Source organism: Atractosteus spatula, chromosome 13, assembly GCF_055471065.1.
Source record: "Atractosteus spatula isolate fAtrSpa1 chromosome 13, fAtrSpa1.hap1, whole genome shotgun sequence".
Taxonomy (NCBI): domain Eukaryota; kingdom Metazoa; phylum Chordata; class Actinopteri; order Semionotiformes; family Lepisosteidae; genus Atractosteus; species Atractosteus spatula.
In genome coordinates this window covers 29,221,028-29,242,968 of record NC_142718.1, presented here as the reverse complement: position 1 = coordinate 29,242,968, position 21,941 = coordinate 29,221,028, and the positions used below count along the sequence as shown (strand labels likewise).

The 21,941-nt window shown below is 35.3% G+C and overlaps 1 protein-coding gene across 3 annotated transcripts; it reads left to right on the top strand.

Annotated features, from left to right (window-relative positions):
• Positions 1–1,206: 1,206 nt before the first annotated feature.
• Positions 1,207–16,869, top strand: tank (TRAF family member-associated NFKB activator). 3 transcript variants are annotated; one of them, XR_016093932.1, is made up of 9 exons: positions 1,207–1,398; positions 4,740–4,886; positions 6,975–7,086; positions 8,294–8,430; positions 9,924–9,985; positions 10,108–10,226; positions 10,547–10,956; positions 11,641–11,696; positions 14,578–14,608. XR_016093932.1 is itself a non-coding variant. In XM_088931019.1 (8 exons), the coding sequence occupies exons 2-8, from the start codon at positions 4,776–4,778 to the stop codon at positions 14,734–14,736; spliced, it is 1,104 nt and encodes a 367-aa protein (XP_088787145.1). In that variant the 5' UTR covers positions 1,207–1,398; positions 4,740–4,775; the 3' UTR covers positions 14,737–16,869. The 3 variants fall into 3 exon arrangements, 2 of the variants coding, with proteins under 2 accessions (XP_088787145.1, XP_088787143.1); XM_088931019.1 differs by lacking the exon at positions 11,641–11,696 and having other exon boundaries at positions 8,294–8,424; positions 14,578–16,869; XM_088931017.1 differs by lacking the exon at positions 11,641–11,696 and having other exon boundaries at positions 14,578–16,869.
• The last annotated feature ends 5,072 nt before the right edge of the window (positions 16,870–21,941 follow it).

Genomic DNA, 21,941 nt, shown 5'->3' with positions numbered 1-21,941 from the left:
CTTGCATTAAAAAATTCCAACACCAGTTTACAATTCTGTACTGTTTATCATAGGAAAGGACACATTATAAAGAATGAGAAATAGTTTTGATTTTGGTGTAGTTTCTCACCTGTTTGGTTGTCAGTGCTTGTGCTGTGTGCTGTGCTCGCAAGCCGCCATCTGCTGGTGAACCCAGCGGGCACTTAAGAATCGGTATAGATCATCACGCAGAACTTTTGTGAATTCCTGCTTTTATTTTATGTTGATCAATTATTTTTGAAATAGTATTACAATATATTTGTTCTACAGATGGAGTAGATATCGATATCTAGAACTCACTGGAAGAGGAGACTGGCCTGGCTGTAGCTACAACTTTTTCAAAGATTAATATAAATACTGCTGGTCATGCTGGCGTTAGCTCTAGGATATAAAGCGGTTGCGGCAAAGTAAAAAATATTAAATTGTCTTAATATAATGAAGGAGAAAGGGACAAATAAACTCCTGAGGTTTCCCGAGCCACCGTTATATAGCTCAGAGGTCAGCTGTCCAGGAAGGATAAACAGCTGGGAATAGCCATATATTCCTGCGGTGACAGCCTTACTAAAGCCCGAAATTCTGCATTTTGCCATTTCCGGTGGTTTGAATGTATTAACTGCCATTTGCTAGGATGAGCGAGTGTTCAAAAACGTATCGCTGGATACTGGATTGAATACAGCAAGAGACGTACTTTAACATCTAATCTTAGATTTAAGGGCTACTGCCTGAATAGTCTTGTTTCATCTTGGTGGCCTTAAGCTACGGATGTGTATATTTGTCTAACTCATACTTAGCGCCATGCGACATAAATACAGAACAAGTAACTGTAAAAACATAACAGTGATACATGCTTTTAGTATATACACTATAAAGAGAGAGAGAGAAAGGCTTTCTTTCATTAACAAAACGTTCAGCCAGCCATCAGCTTTAATACATCTTAAAAAATAAACGCAAGGTTTGAAAGTCGCTGAAACAGGAAAACAACCTAAGAATACTGACATCCACAATGTATGGGGGAATCCAGTTATGAATCTATACAGCCTTCGCCGAACGAGGAGCAGGACGTTTCAAAATAATGTATCTTGAAAAAATGTCGAGTTGCACATTGACAGTTCAGCATGTACGACCATTTTCCGTCCATCAGTAACTCCAGTCCTGATTGGTTTTGTAAGTCTGCAAAGCGGAAGTCTCAGACTGGGGATTCCCCGTTGGAAGTTCCCAGCTCATAACACATGTAATATGTTGCTACATTTTGAGAGAAATGCGCTGTTTCCTCTCTTGGGACGATAGAAAAAAAAAGTTTGACTTCAAGAATTAAAACGGTCCGAATACTCAAGCAGTCGAATAAATGTAGCCTACTTGCTGGGAGTTTTGCGAACTAAGGTACTGTACTATTTAGTAAACGATAAAGCTGAACATAGAAAAGCAACAACCGAAGTGATCAAGCATTAGCTCTTTGTATGATAGAACGTATAATTTGCATCAAACTGAAAATGACACTGCGTCAGGATGTCTTTTCGTTTTGTGTACTGTTACTTAATACAGATGGCTTTATTACAGAAAGTATGATTCCTGTTTTAATTATTTTATCGAAAACAGTCATCTGATTTGATTGAATTTGTGTAAATGTGTGAAGTAGCGCAAAGCGGCCTACTGGCATTTAGACAAGTTACAACCACCGTACACTCTGTAGTAATATATTTGTGCAGATAAACAGTCATTTTAAACACTGTAACGAGGGTGAACTTAAAATGAGGTAGAGCTCTGTAGGCATTTTAAATGGGGCTCCTCTAAAATATAGTCAATATGTATTTTTAATTGTTTATCGGATACAAACTAGTTAATTGTTTAAACTTTTACTGTTTGTAATGACAGGTTATGTGGCTTTGTTTTTAATGCTTCAATAATGTCTTTAACTACTCTATTCTTTATCAGTATTGAAAGCAAATAATTTCATCTCATTAAAAGTCGCATGTTTTATTTTAAGGTTTTATTTCACCAGATAAATCGATTGAGAATAAATTCTCGTTAACAGTGAAGACCTGGCATTAATGATAATTTCAGTGCTCATGGGTACAACAGCAGGGTCGTACGTGGACTTGGAACAGACAGACCTTGTGCTGGTAGTGATTATTAAATTGTGATGTTAGTACTAAAATTTCTATGGCTTAACAACAGCTATTTGAAAATTATGGACTGGTCATGTATTCTTTTTTGGGGTGGTTTATTTGTTGTAGTTGGAGATATTCTTGTGCATTAGCATTGACTGAACAGTGTTATGAATAGCAGGCCAAAATATTTTAAATAACTATAGTTTCAGAATATTTCAGTCACCCAATAGAATCATACAAAGTCAATAAATGGATAAATGCATTTACACGTACATGTGCAAATGTTTCTATAGTAACCTAATACCAACTATTGCATACTGTATATCCATTTATACACTTGATAAGGAGATATCTAGTGATATGTAGAGAGGAATAGAATTTTACAAAAAATATATATTTCATCTGCAGCTTGCTGGGATAGGCTCTGGCATCTCCTGCAACCCTGAACAGTATAAAGCTGTTAACAGATGGATGGATTGATTTCATCTGCATTCTGCAGCATAAAAAATGTTTATGAAAAAACTTTCTTAAAATCATGAATAGATAGGTCTGTTTATTTTAAGTGTTCTTGGACCAGTGCATGCCTTATTGAGTCTTGTCAAATTAATTAAAATTAAAATTATTTGTTTAATTAAGTTGCCAGAAAGGTTATCCATTTGACCCTAACATCTGTCTCAAACATATTCCCACTATGTTTAGAGCTTTCATAATTTTTAAAACATTTCTAGTACTTTTGCAAGTCTTGACTGTATAGTTATCCATTAAATGTTGATTAGTCTTGTCCCAGCAGGTATCCTGATAATTCATTTTTTAGCTAAATTCAGAAACGTTAGATTCTAATTGGCCAACTCTAAGCTTGTTTGTTTCTGTTGATAGGATGTATCTCAATAAATTATTTACACATACATGTAAAATTTTGCTTTCTCCTTATTTCCTCTCCACCCAAAGTAATGGTTTAGTACAATTTCAAACATCTGCAAGCCCTCGATTCAGTTTACTGTAAGTACTTCATTAGTTTAACTAATTAAAACATTAATTCTTCAGCCATATGCACAAACGTCCTGTGAAGAAATAGTGCAAAGTAGAGAAGAAAAAATTAAATGCATATTCAGCTATCATTATAAACCACTAATACATGTATAAAGGTTAGGGTATTGCATTTTCTGTGATTAACAGACTGAAACAGGTGGTGTGACTGGAACGTACTTTCAACCTAGAACAAATTAATTGTTAGGAATAGCACATGGTTATATTGTAGCCACAATGGATACCTTTAACAGTTATTGGAAACAAAACCCTATTATAGCAATTAAGACATGGTACATCTTAACTGATTTTACTTCACTGAGCCAGGGCTGCTTTGTTCTTTGAAAATGGTCTTATTAATGTCTACATTTATTATCTAATTGTGCATTTGCAAATACCTATACCGGTATTTTTAGATATTTTCACAGTCCATTAAAGTTAATTAGGAATATTTAGCATGATAACATGACTTCAGTCTCACCAGCAAGTTGTTATTGATCCTGAAGCTTTGTTTAAAGGGGAGCTGCAATGCTATTTTTATACTTCAGGGTTGGAAAGAATCAGCATTGCTGAGTGCATTTCAAATCCCAATGAAAGTAAGATGTCCACAGTAACATGTAAAACCTCCAATTTACATCACAAAATAGATACATTTTCCAGGTATGCACAGCGATATATTCTGCGATTCAGAATGATGCAACAACACATACAGAAGTGGAAATGTCCTGTTACATTATAAACAAACAGATGTGTGAATATATCTCTTTTAATCCAACGGGAATATTGCTTCAGATGGTTTAGCTGACAAATACTTGTTAACTGCATGCAGATCAGTTTGGAACCGTTCTGCGGTGAAATGTCAGCTTTATAACCTGTACTTATTCGCTCGTACATTGCGTTACATTAGTCATTAGGGCGACTGAGTGAGCGCTGCTTCATATCGGCATTTTAATAATTATTAATTATTTTATTTTGTTACCGAGATTTAATCACCGGTCTGAGAAATGGGGACTGCAGTTCCCCTTTAAGTTTGTTAAAATGATTTGTACTTTGACATGTAAAGGACTGTAGTGATAACTGCAGTTTACCTACAGTAATTATCAGGAGTGAAACCATTGTATTTTTGGAGATGTCATTGTATACATAAAATATTGAAAAAGTAAAGTTGTTAGAGTCTTAATGAGTTGGGTAAGGTTTGTGTTTCTGTGATAAAATGGTCACAATTGTAGCCCAGGTCCTGGAGAGCCACAGACTTCCAAGTTTTGGAGATGCCTTAATAAATAAAATTCATGGAAAAGATGTTCTGAATTACACTGTAAATTAAGTAAATTAACTGCAAAGAAAATTTGACCTGTACACTAGCCATCTACTTTAGTATAAGGGATCTGTTGATGAACTATTAGGCCTACTTAATATAACCAATTTCAAATTAATCTCTTAACAGACATAAGTACCTCCATGTCTTTTACTGAGCTCTTAACGTAAGAGTTGGTACAGATGTTGTAAGCTTCTGTCTTCATTGCTGTTATTTATTGTTAAAAACTGTATTGCAATGTCCTTGTTGTTCTGTGCTCAATTTAAACCCAGGTCTCAAGACTGAACCACTAGTAATGGTATGGAGTAATGGAGCGAGGTTTAGACAGAAATATTGGAGACCAGCTCAACAAAGCCTATGAAGCCTACCGTCAAGCATCAATTGAGAAAGAAAATGCTAGAAAGGAACTCAAGCAAAAGGTATGAATTACTGTTTTGCATTATTTTTAGGAAGTAACTGTATCCTGGTATTGATTTAAAGTTCCCCATAAAAAGTTCTCATTTTATTGTATTCATACATTACTGTCTAGATGATGGTGCTTGCAATTAATTTTACAGAAAGGTCTTTGCATACCTTGTAATTGCTGTTACACAGTGCTTCAGTGGTAACATACATGTAGTGGATAAAAATGGGACAGCAAGTATATGGAAAGCAAGAACTTCCAGGTAGTGTGGCTCATGGTAAGTAAGAAACATCCCTGCATACTTAGGGTCATATTTAACAATGCTGGAAAGGCCTGGTCTAAGGTGATGTCTGCGTGGAACTCCGAGGGAAAGACAATCTACCGGATTATGATATCTCTGCGTTTATTCAAGTTACATGGCAAAAAAGATGAGCAACTGCAGATCATTTAACTACAAATGTCAATCTGAGGCACGAGAAGGCAGACTAATCAAAAACAGTCTGCCGAGAACTCAACAGAGTGGGTTGTATAGGCATGTAGTAGTGTACAAACAGCTCGTCAGATCTGACAGTGCATGTTTACAAGTCCAGTGGTGAAAAAAGCTCAGGTAATGGACTACCAAGCAGTGGCGAAATGTACTATGGACAGATGAATCATCATTTATTGTGTCCTGGACCAACGGACTAGTGCACATGTGGTGCCAGCCAAGGAACTCTGTAGTACCGAGTGCTTGGTTCCAGCAGTGAAGGGGTCTGGTGGTTCTGTAATGTGGTGGGGTAGTTTCCTGACATGGTTTGGGTGCACTCATTCCCTTAGAACCAAGTTTAGTGCTAATTGCTATTTAATGGTACTGAGAGATCATCTTTACCCCATGTTGCAACATTTCTTTCCTGCTTGGTTGGGGAGTTGTTTGAATTTGTCATGGAAGAATGGTGCTGCATCCCTGTTGCAGAATTCCTGATGCTTGTAGACTCTATGCCACGATGGAAAAGGACTGACCTGACCAGACATGGTGGCTCATTGGTGTTTCTGTGATTTTGTCCAATATCTTGACCTTCTTCTCTGTCTATATGCTGATCCCAAGATTGTCTTGAATAGAATTTGGCATGCAGTCTGTTTTGCACCAGATTGTTAGATACAGCTACTATGTTTCTCAGCCCCTTTAGTGGTATCTGCAAGACTAGAAAATAAGACATTAAAATCAATGAATTATTTCAGTTACATTCCAGAATACCTTTACAAGTGTTGGTAAAATAACAAAAAAAAATGAATTGTGGAATTGCGCAGAGCTTGCTTATTTTTTGTTTATAACAAGATGATTAACTTCAATTATCATATTGTCCTATATTATAGCTTCTGTTTTGTTTTCAAGGTAACGTTTTGATTTTCCAAACAAATGGGAATTTAGAATAATTGAGTTCCCTGAACAATGTGAAATGATTCCAACAGGAGTTATTAGAATAATCTTGTTGGATTTCACCACTAGATTATGAAAGCAAGCTGGTTTTAGATTGCAATCTGATGTAACTCTATTCTTAAATATATAAGATAACACTTTAGATTAGGGGTTATGAATGTCATATTTCAATACTTTATAATTGGAGCATATTAATATAAATTGTATTAATGGAGTAGCAAAAATGTTATGATAAACATCTTGTACTATCGATCAATTGCATGTTAATAATAAAACCATGATTATGACCCACTTCACCATCCATAGGGAATTCGAAGAAGATAGCTTGTTCCATTGCTAATACTTAATACATTTATTAATAGGTGACTTAATATCCATTTATAGAATGTAATCTTGTAACCTTTAAAGTGTGACTGTATAATTTTGACCATAGCCATTAGTTGAAAATCTAGTGTTAGATCTTTGAAACTGGTTGTTATAGATGTTATGTATACTTTTTAAAACATTCCCCTGGGAAAGCACTCACTAACACCATGAAACTAACTGCCTTGCTTTATTTTGGACGTTTTGTTCCCAAAAACACTTAAAATGTTCTTGCAAATTAAAAAAAGTGTTATTTGCAGATATAGCATATACAGTAGGCTATTCTGTTCTGTCATTAATTTACCACATACTTCTCTCTTGTAGACAGAAGCTTATGACCGGTATATCTGTGAGCTCCATCAGCAGTTAGAAAACCAAAAACAGGAAATTGCTTCACTTAAATCCCAACTAAACTCTGTGGGAATCTTGTCTAAAGGTACTGTATATATAAAAATTTGCTCCTGCTTTATTTGTCCATTTTGTAGCTTTCTTTTTTAAATTTGTCTTTTGTGATGAAAATACTTATTTTATCCTTCACATTTGGATCCCAATTTTTATTAGTTTTTTGGTGTTAGACTGGTATATGTTTTATGCTGGAAATGCAGATAAAACTTTCTATATACAGGACCAGATATTGATACAGTGCATGTACAAAGTTAATGGAAAATGAAAAAGATTGATGTTTTCTGAATTGTGAGTTTATTTAGAGACCAGGAAGCCTGCATTATAAAAACGTTGTTACACTATGAGCAAGGCTCCCCCCTGCTACCACATGTTTTACTTTATGTTGATCTACAAGGAAATGCGTGCAGGTCTTTAGTCTCTAATAAGCTAAGAGGGGTTCATTATGAAATGCAATTATTTCACAGTATATCTGCGTGACAGTGTGGTTTGGTAGAGATTGGGTGAGCTGCATATGTTACAGCAAATGTCAAGCAAAAACTAAAGAGAAAAAAAAAACTGAACCGTGATTGCTTAAGTATTCAGACCCGTGAACTCAATATTGGGTGGAAGCACCTTGGCAGCAATTATATCCGCTATTCTTTTTGAGAAAGTCTCTATCAACTTTGCCTGCCCCTGTGGGACTTGAGAAATTTTGTTCCTAATGTCATAAAAACTCCATTATGGAGTGACTGTGATTTTGCTGTCCGATAGACATTTTCTCCCATTTGAGACTCTTCCACTTCTTAATGCTCAGGTATACAGTGCTCAAAGAGATACTAGGGAGGGTTTTTGAAATGTGTTTGTACCCTTCTTCTGATCTGAACCTTTATACAGCTTTAGCTCTGATTTGTTTTAAAAGCATGGTTGAATATTTGCCTGAAATTTGCTACCTGCCCTGGAGACGGTTGTATTTATTCTGAAATCAATGAACTACTGTTACTGCACAGGGGCAGAGGCCACTCAACACATAGATTAATTTAGATTTGACACAGAAAAGGATTTGAATACTTAAGCAATCATAACTTTCAGTTGTTCTTTCATGTTATGTACTTTTTGTTTTTTGCTTTGAATATATAGAGCAAATATGGGAGTAGGTGTTGATGGGACAGGTAAACTGCTACATTGTGTCATGACTGGAGGTTTAAACTAAATTTCAAATATTTCCAATTAAATACTAAATAAAGGTCTTCTTTTTTTAGGAAGGGTGAAAGGCAGTGATGCTACGCCCGAAATCAAGGATAGTCATTTGCCAGCTCAAAGAACACATGAAACAAAGCCCCTGCCACAATGTGATCATCTTCATGAGACAAACAGGCAGAGACAAAAACATGTAATGGTAATTCATCAAAGTCAGTGATTGACCTTTGCTTGAAAGTATGCTTGGAGTATAACTATGAATGTTATTTCTGCATACCTCGGAATGGTTCTCGGATCTTAGAGATAAAAAAACCAAGCAGAAGCAACCTAATTTCTGTTAGATGAATAAGATATAAAAGGAACTCAAGACTCCAGCAGATAACATCAATCATTTTTTTATGTTGGACTCCAGATGTAAATTGTTCATTTTACCACAGGCGTGTAAAGCTTCAGCTTCTACATTTGATTTTTAGTGAATTACAGGAATAAATACTGTACACAGTGCTAATGCAAATACAGTTCTAGCCAGAGATGGATAAATAAAGATAATGTTTGTTCAGCAGGTGGTGCTGTAGGATAAAACCATATTTGAAGAGATGAGTATGCTGTGATTAAAGTGAATGAAGCATTGAAATACCATATTAGAATAAAATTGGTGTCTAGTTTAAAAAGATTTAACCTGCAGGGACTTCTAATAAAAATGGGGATGAATGATGAATTCTTAGAGGAGACAAATGAGAATTTGGCTATTAATGCATGAATAGATAGAGGAAACATTTCTATGTTCATATGATAAAACAGTTAAAATAGTGCATATTTTCTTTGAAAGAAAGTTTAAATTCAAGTTTTGTTACATAAAACAACTCATTTTATGCTTCCCTGTGTCCATAACTTTGTTGAAATATTTTTGCCAGTGGTTTAGATGGAAGCTAAAAGAAAGATGTTTTGTCTTTAAATGTGTGTTGCAAAAATTGTAGAAATCTGCCAAAACAAAATTTGGCATTTAAGTTTTTTAATGTACCTCACATCATCTTTAATTAACTTCAGTACTTTACTCTCTGAATTGTGTATATATTTAATTAAGCAAGTGTTGTTACCAACCTTTATGACTTAGTAATTAAGCAGTAAACATTTCTTGTCCAGGCTTTAATTGACATTTTATATGATCTTAATACAGGCATATCATAATATTCTACATGTGTTGCTTCATATATTTGTATTGTTACACAATCTAAGGGGAAATCTGCCTTTCATAGGAGCACAAGTCCAGTGGTTCATGTTTTTCACCCTGTTTCATCAGAAAAATGATCCCCAACCCTTTTTCTTATAAAAAACATTCACATCAATTCATGAAGGAAAGAGGCAAATAATGCTATAAAAGCTGCATGATAAAGTTATTGTTTACTGGAAAATAATTTTACCTTCCTTAACAAGTTAGCTCTTTCATATCTTATTTTATTGAGTCTTAAAAACAATTAAATTTCATCATATAAAATTGCAAAGTTCTTTTTTGTTTGGGATAGGGGGAATTTTCAATTTCAAAGTGCCGCAAATACGAAAACTTTTTTTCAGGTTCCCCTAGGTGTTGGCATTATTAACATTTGTGAAAAAATTTCCATGTAAGAAATTATTGGAATGCTCTTTTCAATCAGAAAGTAGAAGTTATTCCAATATCATTTTCTTTCATTGAAGGAAAGCATGAAAACTCCAGAGATGACTGTGTATTCGTCTCCTGGAATTTCTGATGACAAAAGGTACCCACACTCTTTTCCAGTATTCAAACTGAGTTTTCTAACTGATATTTTTTATTCAAGATTTTTTTTAATTACTTACTGAACAGGTATTTTCTCAACGTCGATGCTTTTTAATCTTTCAGTAAAGAAATTCTCGAGGCATTTCAGGAGATCCAGGGTAAATTCCATGTGATACAGAATTTAACAAGAAAACAGAAGGATCACCTGAACAAATTATGCAGAGCAAATGACACAGCACAAGGTAAAGCATAGTTTCCATCTTGTTGTTCTTTTTATATTTTAGGAGAACTACTCATAAATGTATTATTGTGTTAATACAAATGGCAAATACAAAGTACTTTTCAGATTCTTTATAAGATTATAATATATACCTTTTGATAAAACCATTAACAACGTATTAAATAGTTTTGATATAACTGCAAGTAAGATGGAAGGGCAGCTATAAAATGTTGTCATAATATTTATTGTATGTTTTAGCACATCACGCGTTTAATTTAAGCACATGGTTAGTTATCCTTCTCTTTACTAATTGTGAAAAATGCTACATTTTGTGTTTTTTAGAACAACAGTTCTCCATGCCTATTCAGTGCACTGATGTAACAGTAGAACAAGCTGAGGGACCCTTCACATCGGCCAAAAAGTCTGACTCCGATAAAGAGACAACCTCTGCATCCATCACGTCTCGGGGAGTCTGTCCAGAAGAGGGGGAATTCATGGAATCTTTGTCTAAACTGAGTATCAAGTTTCCACCAGCAGACAGTGAATATGACGTCTTCTTAAACAGTGCACCAGAAAGAAAACTAGATCTTGCACCAGGAAGAAATGATCACGCTTTGGCTACCAGCCTCCCAAGGGTGACTGATGAACAGACTGTGGATATTCCCGTACAATATGCGTTTGCAAATCCTACATCTCAGACACCTTCCCCTTCAACTTCTTTTACCCATGAGAACGTTCGAGGACCACAGCAGGTAAGCTCTAAAACACATCGCCTCGTGCTCGCACAGGAATGTGTGTACAATCTCCAGTTATGCCGAGAATTGTGGACTTCAACAATAAAAGATTTATAATCCAATACTATGTGTTAGGAAACATAAAAAACAGCTGACGGAAACAATAGTGACAAAACGTTGTTCCCCACTGTACATGTATTTACGCTAAAGCCTTTTCTTTGCTGTTACAATCCAGGGTGTCGTTTCACTGAAAATATCCTTGTTTATTTATTCAGTGATATGATTTGGCAAAGGAAGACTTAAATACAGCAGCATAGTGGTTACAGCTTTTTGTAAATAATTCAAAATGATTGAATGAAAAGTTGAAAATGTACAGGCATTTCTCTGTTCACATATTTGTTCATCATCAGTATCTCACAAGCAAAGCATTTATGTTGACTGTGGAAACTGAAAACCCAGTTGTTCTTCAATTATTTATATAAAACTCTGTAAACATTATCTTCTTAAGTGTCGCTTTATCACAGCTGTAATAGTAAGAGACTTAGCGAACCAAATTATGCCATTTCATTTATAACTAGTAGAGGTCCTGTGGAGCTGTGAAACACACATTATATTACATTACTTGTTACTTGTTCGTTTATTCTCCATAATTTCTCTTGATTGTTCTTTTACTAGTTGCATTGTGTATCTTGTTTCTTTCAGTAGCTGGCACCCTGCATTGTACCATACAAACTGCATAAAAATAAATGAAACAGCTGGTATGTGATTACAAGTTTATGGTGAAGTATGCTGCTTAAAAAATAAAAGAATTGGTGTTGAGCCGGCGCGCAGCATGGGGCAGGGGGTTAGATAATTGACATTTTTTCTGATAATAATGTGTTGAAGACTTCTCTGTTATGAAAAGATAATGGGTCACATCAAAAGCAGTAGTTGTTATGCAGTGACAATTTTATTTGTTCTCATTACGCTATATATAAAATTAGGTCTACGTGGTAAACAATCTTGTGAAGATTGCTTGGGAACTTTTCCAGTAATGAAATTCCATAAACCAATCTTTCTCTGCAAAAAAAAAAATGCCTAGGCCCCCGTCTTATTTCTGCATTCCGCTCCTTAAAACCTGAACGGAGTATTTGTAGTTTTTTTTCCTCGCATTGTTTACAGTGCAAAGCAATTTGCGGAGGAAATGTTTTAATTTCACATCGCAAAATATCACTGCTAATATCTACGACAAAGAAGGTTACAGCTTGAACAGATTATTAATCAATAACATTTGGTGCTAATAAAACTAGTGGTTGACTGAATTCTATTTTGTGGGATTTATTATTTCAATATATTGATTTCCTCCGGCCAGGTATGGCACCAGTGTGTACTGCTAATGGAAAAGATGAGACAATTTTGAAGTTCACCTGTTAACTCTTAATAAGACAGGCAGTTTCCTCTAAAATACTGCTTCTCTTTTTAGAAAGGAATGTAAAGTTGTCTGTGAAAAACTAGATTTCCCGTATGTGCAATTACTTGTTCTGTTGTCTATAAGAATGTTTTTATTGCTTTTTTCACAGTATTTATCCTTTATTTAACACACTTGTTGGCCTTTGATTTACCCACATGCTGTTGCCACTGAGAATTAGTAGTATTTACTTAATTTAGATCAGAATTCCTTTACTTAGTAATAATTACAATTTGAAATGTCTCCAATATGAAACTGACATCGTGATGTAATTTAGAAAGGTTCTCTAAGTAACCGCATTACTGGGTGCCACTGTGCTCTAGAGGTTATGCATATACAAATATACACCCCTCTTTATTCTGATATAGCGCATGTGCAGGTTAAAGTGTGAGGTGTCAACCAGGTTTGTCTTGAACAGAGACATTAGTCTATGCAAATGAATATACAAAGAAAATACCAATACTCGCAAGTTTGATTTAAAAAATGTCACTAGGGAAGACTTTTTGGCCAATACTGCCATACTAAGCATTCAGTCCAGTAAATGGATTTTAAAGTCGAAAGCAGTCGTTTAATTGCCTCTATTACTTACAAGTAGTTGAGCACATATGGGATCTGTAGGATGTGCAGATAACTACAGTATGCAGTTTTATCCTTTTTTGAGTACTGCCTTTTGTAGTTCTGCAAGGTAAGGGTATTGGAGTTTCTCTAAAGAGGATTTCAGAAACAGGACAGAAGATGGACCCCAGAGTGCCCTTATGACAGTTTACTATGAACTATAATTTTGTAGATTTTAATTTAAGATGAGTCAATTTCTTTCATAACCAGTGATACTCCTGTTTTATCATTCACCTCTGTGTTTTACCATGATTTCTCTGTGCTCTGCTTTTGTCACAGTAATGATATGTTTTTACATGTTCTGTGTGGTGTACACAATATTGTTCAAAGGGAATTTGTGTGCATCTCAAATTGAGGTGTGTAAAATGTAAATGTTTTTATGACACTTTTTCATATTTTAATTTTCTGATAATTGATTTTACTTTTCTATTGTTTTTTCTAATTTCATAATGAAGCTAAGAAATTATTTGTATCTCAAAATGTACAGTACATCTAAGAGAGTTATACATATTATTTTGTCTTTTGAAAGTCACTTTATATTTATATTTATTGTGCACATTTAAGTTTGAACAAATGTTAAGTAGATGAAAAGATTTTTACGTTGTTTTTTTTAATACTGATTGTCACTGTTTTTTCAAAGGGTACGCAAACAGTTGTTACATATTTGTTATCCACAAAATGCAAATACCCATGCACACCCACACAAAAGCATGGATGATTCTAAGTAGCATAAAATTGTTTTGTCTCAAATATTTTTCTTTAATTCAAATATTTTAATAATATTCTTAACATTTATTATTAATGAAAAGTTTAATACATCAGGTTTTATTTACTCAAGCCATTATGTCTTGGAAATTAGGAATTTGAACGGAATATGTAAAAAAGTATTTTTGTTGAATAAGTGTTGATGTTCAGCAGAATATAACCAACCTACATTGTTCTACAAATATATATGAGTGGGTGGATGATGGGGGAGATGAGTTTTCTTGTTCATTTGTTTAAAAATACTTCAGAATTATTTCAATAGTAACCCTCAAATTAATAATAAAATCATTGCATTGTTTGAAACTCCTTGAATTTCAGAAAGCATTCAAGGGTTATGACACTGATCAGTGAATGCTTAGAGTATCAAATTGGCATATCAAAAATTGTAAAAACTGCACAGTGTTTGCTTTACTGTCACAAACATGGAAAAAACAGATAATATCCCCTGTGGTTATTGAAGGACTAGGGTAAAAAAGTGAACTCTAAATACCAGCCATGTCCTTATGCAAACAATATTATGCACCGTTCTTTACTAGAAGTGATCTCTGGGTTTTTCCTCTACAACACACGTGATACATAGGCTATTACTGTAACTGACTTGATACTTGGCCAGGCTTCATAAACTGAAAGGTCATATTCTAATGTGAAGATAATTAAAATGAAATTGTGTAATTAGGCCTAAATGACATTTTGCAGTCTTTTTATTCATATGATATATGCTCCTACTCATGTGGTAATTGTGACAGGCAATGTACACGGAAAAATATGGAATGTAGTAAGTAAATACAGCTTTTTTTTCTTCTTGCATGTAGCCCTACTGGAGCCCTGAGCACTGCGAGGGAGGCTATACTGATCCAGAGCAGAAGAGAAACCCTGAAAATTGTGCATTCTGTGATGCCATCCTCCCAGAAGGCACTTTTTTTAGGCATCTTAATTCACACTTTGAAAATAAAACAAGGAATGGATTTTAATAGGTAGACATTTGCACACTGGAATACCAGATCTTTTTATTATATAGTTGTTTTTTTCCTTTCCTGGAGCTGAAGCTACAGTATTTGCATTTATCTGCAATGTATGCCCCTTTATTGAAAACAGCTACTTAATTTCCTCAGTTAGCAGGGTACATACAGTAGGTCGACCTTAGTGTCTATATTTCAAATATAGCAATTTCAAGAACTGACCAGTATCATTTCCATTATTCTTCAGGAGGAATGCTGTGTAAAAAAGCTATGCTTTAGTCATTTCAGCATTGTACATACTGTGTATCTAACATAGAAGAAATGTGTCGGTGTATTGGACCAAACTTTGTTTTTGCTTTGAGCTCTTTATAGTTGTGATGTTTATCTGTTATCTGTGAAGCATTATACTTGTACATTTCAAGAAAGGAGACCTCCCTTTAATATTAAGAAAAGGGTATACTTTAAAACCTAAGTTTAAGATCTGTTCGGGGCGTGAAATAAATAGAATGGTTACCTGCTCTAGACACTCTAGTCACTCTTAATGTCTTGACCATAAAATAGCAGTTTCATTGTGCTGTAAATTCAAGGAATTCATAAAATAGGAAGGAGAATTATATGATTGGCTTCTGAAGTAGAATATTATGCATTAAAAATGTGTACATCAATGCCTGCCTTTTAACTGGTATGTGTGTCCATCTTCTTTATGCATCATAGGCTTTTTAATGTGGCAAAGAAATATCTTCTAGAATTTACACAGGTTAGTAAGTACATACTGTAAATTATAGGCATGTAATAGGCAGTCAGCAGTAAGTCAGGCGTATATGTCAGTTGAGTAAAACTGCCTTTGTGTTATAATAAAATCAGTGCCTATTAAAAAATATTGCAAGTGACTCCATTACTGATTTCTATATACATTGCCTATGTTTGCAGTGTTAAAATGTTTGGATTGTTTGTCACAACACACAGGGAGGCCAGCTTTAGGTTTTTATTAAGTACAAGTTTCATAATGTACTTTAAACTAGCATTTTTTTAACACCATTAAATATTTTTAACATGACCCTAACGAAAAATTGAAATGATTTTTATTAGAACAACCTTGTCTCCACTATTGTAGACATGTACTTCATATTACAAAAAAACTATTTGACTATATTTGTTTTTGTATTCATTTAAGAAATAAGGATCACGTGTGTCAAACTTGCAGATAAAACAAGGATAGTTAATGAAAGTATCCAACTATAACTCCAAAGCTATTTGTGTGTTTTGGTAGCAAAGAGGATTTATTTGCATTATGGCTTGTTTGTCTCTTGACAATTGAGTCACCATTTGACTTCAATTGTGTCATCGTTAAAAATATTTTATTAATAATTAGCCATTGAGATTTATTTTACCCTGATCTGTACTCTGCTCTTGATGAGTATACAGTGTGTTAGGAGCAGAAACTGAATAAAAAGGTTTAAATGAAAATAAAATGTGAAATACATATATATACACACACAGTACATATAGCATATAGATGAAATATCATCACATTTAATAATCACAAAGGAACTGTACAGTAGTTTTGATAAAATATATATTATGCAGTTCACAGATATCTCCAGCTACTGTACATGGAAAGGTATATTGTTTTAATTTTAAGATTTTGTCAGTTTACTGCAAAAACTGTTATGGCTTTATAAATTTGGAAATAAAGTTACACATCTCTCTCATTTAATGGCCTTGAGAGTTCAAATTTTAAGCATTTGGATATCTGAGTGGATTACTGCATTTTATTTTTTTATTGATTTTAGACCAATCTTAATGAGTGAAAGCTGAACTCAAAGACTATGTTGAATATGCAATGTGTCCCCTCAAACATATTTTAAAAATCACGATATGTAACCAGATTAACTGTGATATTGTTGATGTGAATTCATATTTAAGAAGCACTGAAGCATTACGCAGCTCCTAATTGTTCCATTTTAGATAACTTTTTATATTAAATCGGCTGTATTGTATACTTCCAGTGCAGGATGTGAAATACTACTCTATTAATTAAAACATCTTTCATATAAAACTTTAAAGAACCATATGATTCTTTATGAAAGGCATTGATTTTTGTATCATGTATCACAGTTTGAATAAAAAATAGACGTGTCTGTACATGAGATGGGGCAGATTTTCTTTTCCGATTGAATGGATATTGAATTATCTGAAATATCTGCAACACAAAATGAAACTGCCTTAATCCTATCATTTTTTTTTCTTTTTTCCAGCAAGTGAATCGAAATAGACACTTGGTCTGAGTGGGTTGAATTAAAGAATAAGTAACTTTACTAATCATTCAGCAGCTTAGTGTAATTTTAAAAATAAAGTGTTACCTGTGTTGGATTAAAAAGGGTACTCTGTTCACTACATATATACCAAGTAAAAAAAAATGTTTTTTTTTACATTGAAAGTCAATAACTACTACCATGGAAATATGCATACTAAAAAAAACGTTTTGAGTTATAAATTACCTTAGTAAAAAAAATACTGTATGTTTTGGTTTCTTTTTTGCACATTAGTATATTTTTTATAATCTAAACACTTTTTAATTTTTCATAATGGAAAAACAAAATTAGTGAAAACAGAGAAAATGTAAAGAAATAAAAAATTTGTAAGCAATGTTATATACCCTACAGTATACAGTATGTTCTTCCCATATTGAGTGAGTTTCCTCCGGGCGCTCTAGTTTCCTCCCATAGTCTAAAGATATACTGGTAGGTTAATTAGCCTGTGGGAAAATTCATCCTGGTGTGAGTTTACGTGTTGGTGTCTGTGTGTGCCCTGTGATGGTCTGGTGTCCCGTTCAGAGCGTATCCTGCGTATCCTGCCTTGTTCCCATTGCTTTGCCAGGATAGCCTCCAGCTCCCTCGCGACCCTGAATTGGATAAAGCAGTAAGAAAATGGATGGATGTGAAAGGATTATCTACCATTAATGAGCTTTCAAACACATTGAGATGGTTATTCCAATACAATCAACTGGACTGGTGGGCTAAAACATTAAAGGCCGCAGTTTAAGGTTTAATGTTTAAGGTCTAACACTGACTAATAATTGTGTGATACTTTAAAAAAAAAGTATTTTCTAAGTAATGTGGTCAGAAAAGCAGCCCAAGAAAGTGTCACTGACTGGACTACGGTACATTTCTAGACAATCTGCTGATATACTGTAAATGTTGACTGGATATTTTTCCCAACTGTGTTTTCAGTACATACAGGCCTGGTACCCACAAACACACCTCACTATCAGAGCATAAGAGAATGGTATTGTCTACATCTGTCACAACTGGTATTAAAAGCACTGCATGTGGGGAGTCCCTTGTTTTGTGAGGACTATATAATACAGTAGTACCTGACAAAGCCTTTTCCTCGGTGTGCTGTGTTTTGGGAAATGACTTGAGTAAATGGCCTCACAAGAGGCATAATTGTTAGTTCACGTACCTCTGGTACCTCAATGACAAAAAAAACAGCAGGCCTAGCTAACGCCGATTCATCCTCAAGGGTTTACAGGCTGTGGCTGCTGGAAGAAAAACAACACTAACAGGAACTGCAATTCAGGTACAAAAAAATATGGAAAGGCTAACACTAACCACATCTGATACAGAGCTACATCAAATACTGTTGGATGTGTAGTCCCATTTTCCATGGACACCTGTGAATATGTAGTGAAACTGGTGGCACAATGTCTTGCAGCTTTAATAACCACTGGAGGAGGACTAGCCCACTATTGGTTTTCTCCAGTATTTTGTTAGGATGGGATATATACACTTACACAGGGGTCACAGGAGGTTAGAGCTATTTTATTTTTCGGCACAGCTCCCTTACACATCCGTATACGTCTGTCACCACCTCGCAAGGTTAGGGATGCTTTTGTGTTAAAATAATGTTAGTTGGTCCCTGAGCCATTCCTGCACCAACTTTGCATCTCATTGTCGTTGCCGAATTTCTGACCTTGTAGAGCACCCATCAGGGAGGCATTCGTTCACTCACTCAGGGCTGGCTCTTCAGCCAGAGCTGAACACACGAGGCAGCAGTAGGAGACCTCCACTTCTGTCGATCTGCTGCTGTTCTGGGTGCTGTTTCCCAGGTCAAATTCTCAGACTTGAGATCTTGGACTGCTCCACTATACCTCACCATGTCTCCTTAGATCTGCCTCTTTTTCTTTTTTCCTTGTGGTGTCCAACGTCGTGCTGTTTGTAGCAGAGAGTCAGGGGGCATTTGCAAAACTTGTCCTTCTGAATTCCTACAAGGTCTAATTTGTTGTTGTATAGCACATGCAGATAAGGAGATAACTCCTAACGATTCCAGCTTCCAATCTGGAAAATATTTCTAGAAGATCCACAACTGGGGTGAAGACAGCTATCACTGGGACAAATGTATGAAAATATGATGGGACAATGTTTGGACTATGAGGTAGGTGGGGTAAGAGCTCAGTCCCTGCACCATTCTGTAACACTTGCAATGTGTGGGTGCCATTTAGTTTGTACCATATTCTGCAGTCATTTTCGTAAGAATGTCCCACAGCTTGACAGTTTCTCTAAGTAAAAATCAAATTATACCTTCCTGCTCCATGATGGTGCACTTTTGTGGTGGGGCAGACACCTTTACAGCACAATAATTAGCACCACACACAGGGAAGGCAGGGTACTAATAAGTTGATAGATGGCCACTTCACTTTTGCACAATTCACTATTAAATTAGATGCATGCATTACTAGTGAAAGTACAATTTATTGACTTAACCTCTAACATAGTTGGAGTCACACACAACAGAATTGCATCCATTATAATTCCCATGTTATCCATTCATCAATCCATTTTCTAGCCACTTCATCCAGTACATGGTCACTAAGAATCCAAAGCCTATCCCAGCAATGAGCACAATGAGCTATCTACAAGCAACAAGCGCAAGGTAGGATACACCCTGGACAGTATGCCAGTCCATCACAGGGCACACACAACACACACACACAGACACAGACACCCTCACACTAGAGTCAGTTTTCCCACATGCCATTTAACCTATCAGCATTGGACTGTGGGAGGAAACTGGAGCACCAGGAGGAAACCTATGTGAACAAGGGAACAATACACAAACTCCATGCAGACAGCACCCCAGAAATTGAACCCAGGGCTCCAGCACTACAAGGAGGCAGAACTAATCACTATTCCACCGTGCCATCATGCAGGGCCTACAAAATGTTAAAATATATTAATAAATAGATAGTTGATTGTTAATGTACTGAGTACAAAAAGCAAAAGATGGAGAATGTCCAAATCACACGAACAGAACAAGGATGTCATTGTCGAAAACGAAAATAGACACACAGTGAGAACAATCCTATGTTTGCTTTTACTAGGAATGATAATATCTAGTCTATGAAACACAATTAAGGTGGCACTAGCATTTTCAATAGTCAAAAGGCTTCCAAAAAGGTTATGGAATTAATGGATTAATTTTATTGTGAAACGAAAGCAGTGTAATTATAATAATGCTGTGTTTTAACCATGTATCTATGGTGGTTTCTATTCAGACCACTATAGCTGCCCTTTATAGTCCTGACTCAGGTCACGCCACCTGATTGCTGGTCAACAGAGCCCTGTAAGTAAGACAAGTAATTGGATCAAGCAACAGTAGTACACATCTGGACACCAACTGTAAGAATTTGCTCATACGCTGTAAATGAGTGCCCATTAACACACAATTTGCTACCCTTGCCCACTAACAAACCCTGGTACTACCATCCATAGAATGTTTGGGACAACTTTAGAAAACAGTGAGTAAGGCCCTGACTTCCCATGAGTTGTGGTATCGGATCTCATGGGTGCTGCTTGGTTACACCAGTAGAGGAATGAGCAGGAATGTTGCAGTCAAGATCTGTTAATCCTTGCCTAACCAGTCATTGGTGTCATTATTACATGAGTGAAGTTCTGTGTAAGGAAAGCAGAGCATGTCTACTCTCAGGTACAACTGCGATGTTCACTTCTGAATTGATATTCTGGATTCTGCCATTATTATGCATTCAGTAGATTCCCACTCTTTAACATGGGGTTTTATGGGCCTCTTGAAAAGCTTACTTCCTAAAGTTTCACAAATAGTTTAGCTATTACACCTGAAGAAGTCTCCACAGCCAAAATGTTGTGTCTCTTTTCTTCTCTTTTCAGCATGGAATAAACCTTTACTTGTTCCTTTGCAGCCTATGCATGCTGACGTAGCTACTTACTTGAAATATTTTAGCTAGTTTCCTTGATCTGGGTTGGGTTCTGAATGTTCATCTCGGCCCTTTCATATGAAGAATTGATCATGACACACTGTGTCTTGGTCTTTTGTACAGATCTTACCCTATTCTGAATTTTACAGTTTGATGTTTTGTGCTTTGTATCAGTTTATCTGTATCCCTTGTGCTACTTGTGAAATAATTTTCCATTGTGTACTGTTCACAGTATTTCCTTGGTTTGGGAATACACTCTGTGACAGTTTGTCACTATATGTGTAGTTTGTCCTGAAGCTTTCTAACAGTGTTTGGAAATCTAAAACGCAATTTTTCAGTCAATGCAACAGTGAATATAATTAATTTCATAGCTTGGTTGTTATATTTTAAAAATATTAATCTTATTTTGGCCCTTAAGTGTACATGTTCTTTTTTTGCATGTTATACAGGATGGGAAATAATCTTTGTTACCAATGTACAGAAATTATACCAGATACTGTATAAATGTGTCCTTTCATAAGGGATCCTATGGTTATGATACAGCATTAAAAGTAAAACACAGCAGACACATGCAAATAAATATCTGGTGGTTTTGTTTCACAGAGCCTGAAATAGAAGATTATACCGTTAGTGGTTATTTATACACTTGTTGCAAAATTGGTGTGGAGAAAATGGTTTCCAGTAGAATTCACTTGAACAATTATGATTGAGGGTGCTCATTTTAATATGGCAAAGTAAAACATATCATTTGTCTATTTGGAAATATGGTAATTATCATTATACTTAGAAAGTCCTGTCTTATAGTGAGAGAACAGGCAATTAATTGTGTGTCCAAATCTTTGTAGAAATCTATTGGTTTTCTTAAATATGGGGAGTTCTGTTAGGAGAGGTCATGACTAAAATCAGATTTCAAGAACTACACAGATTTCAGGCATGTGTGATTACTGGATAGTATTTATCATTTAGCTTAATCTTTCCAATG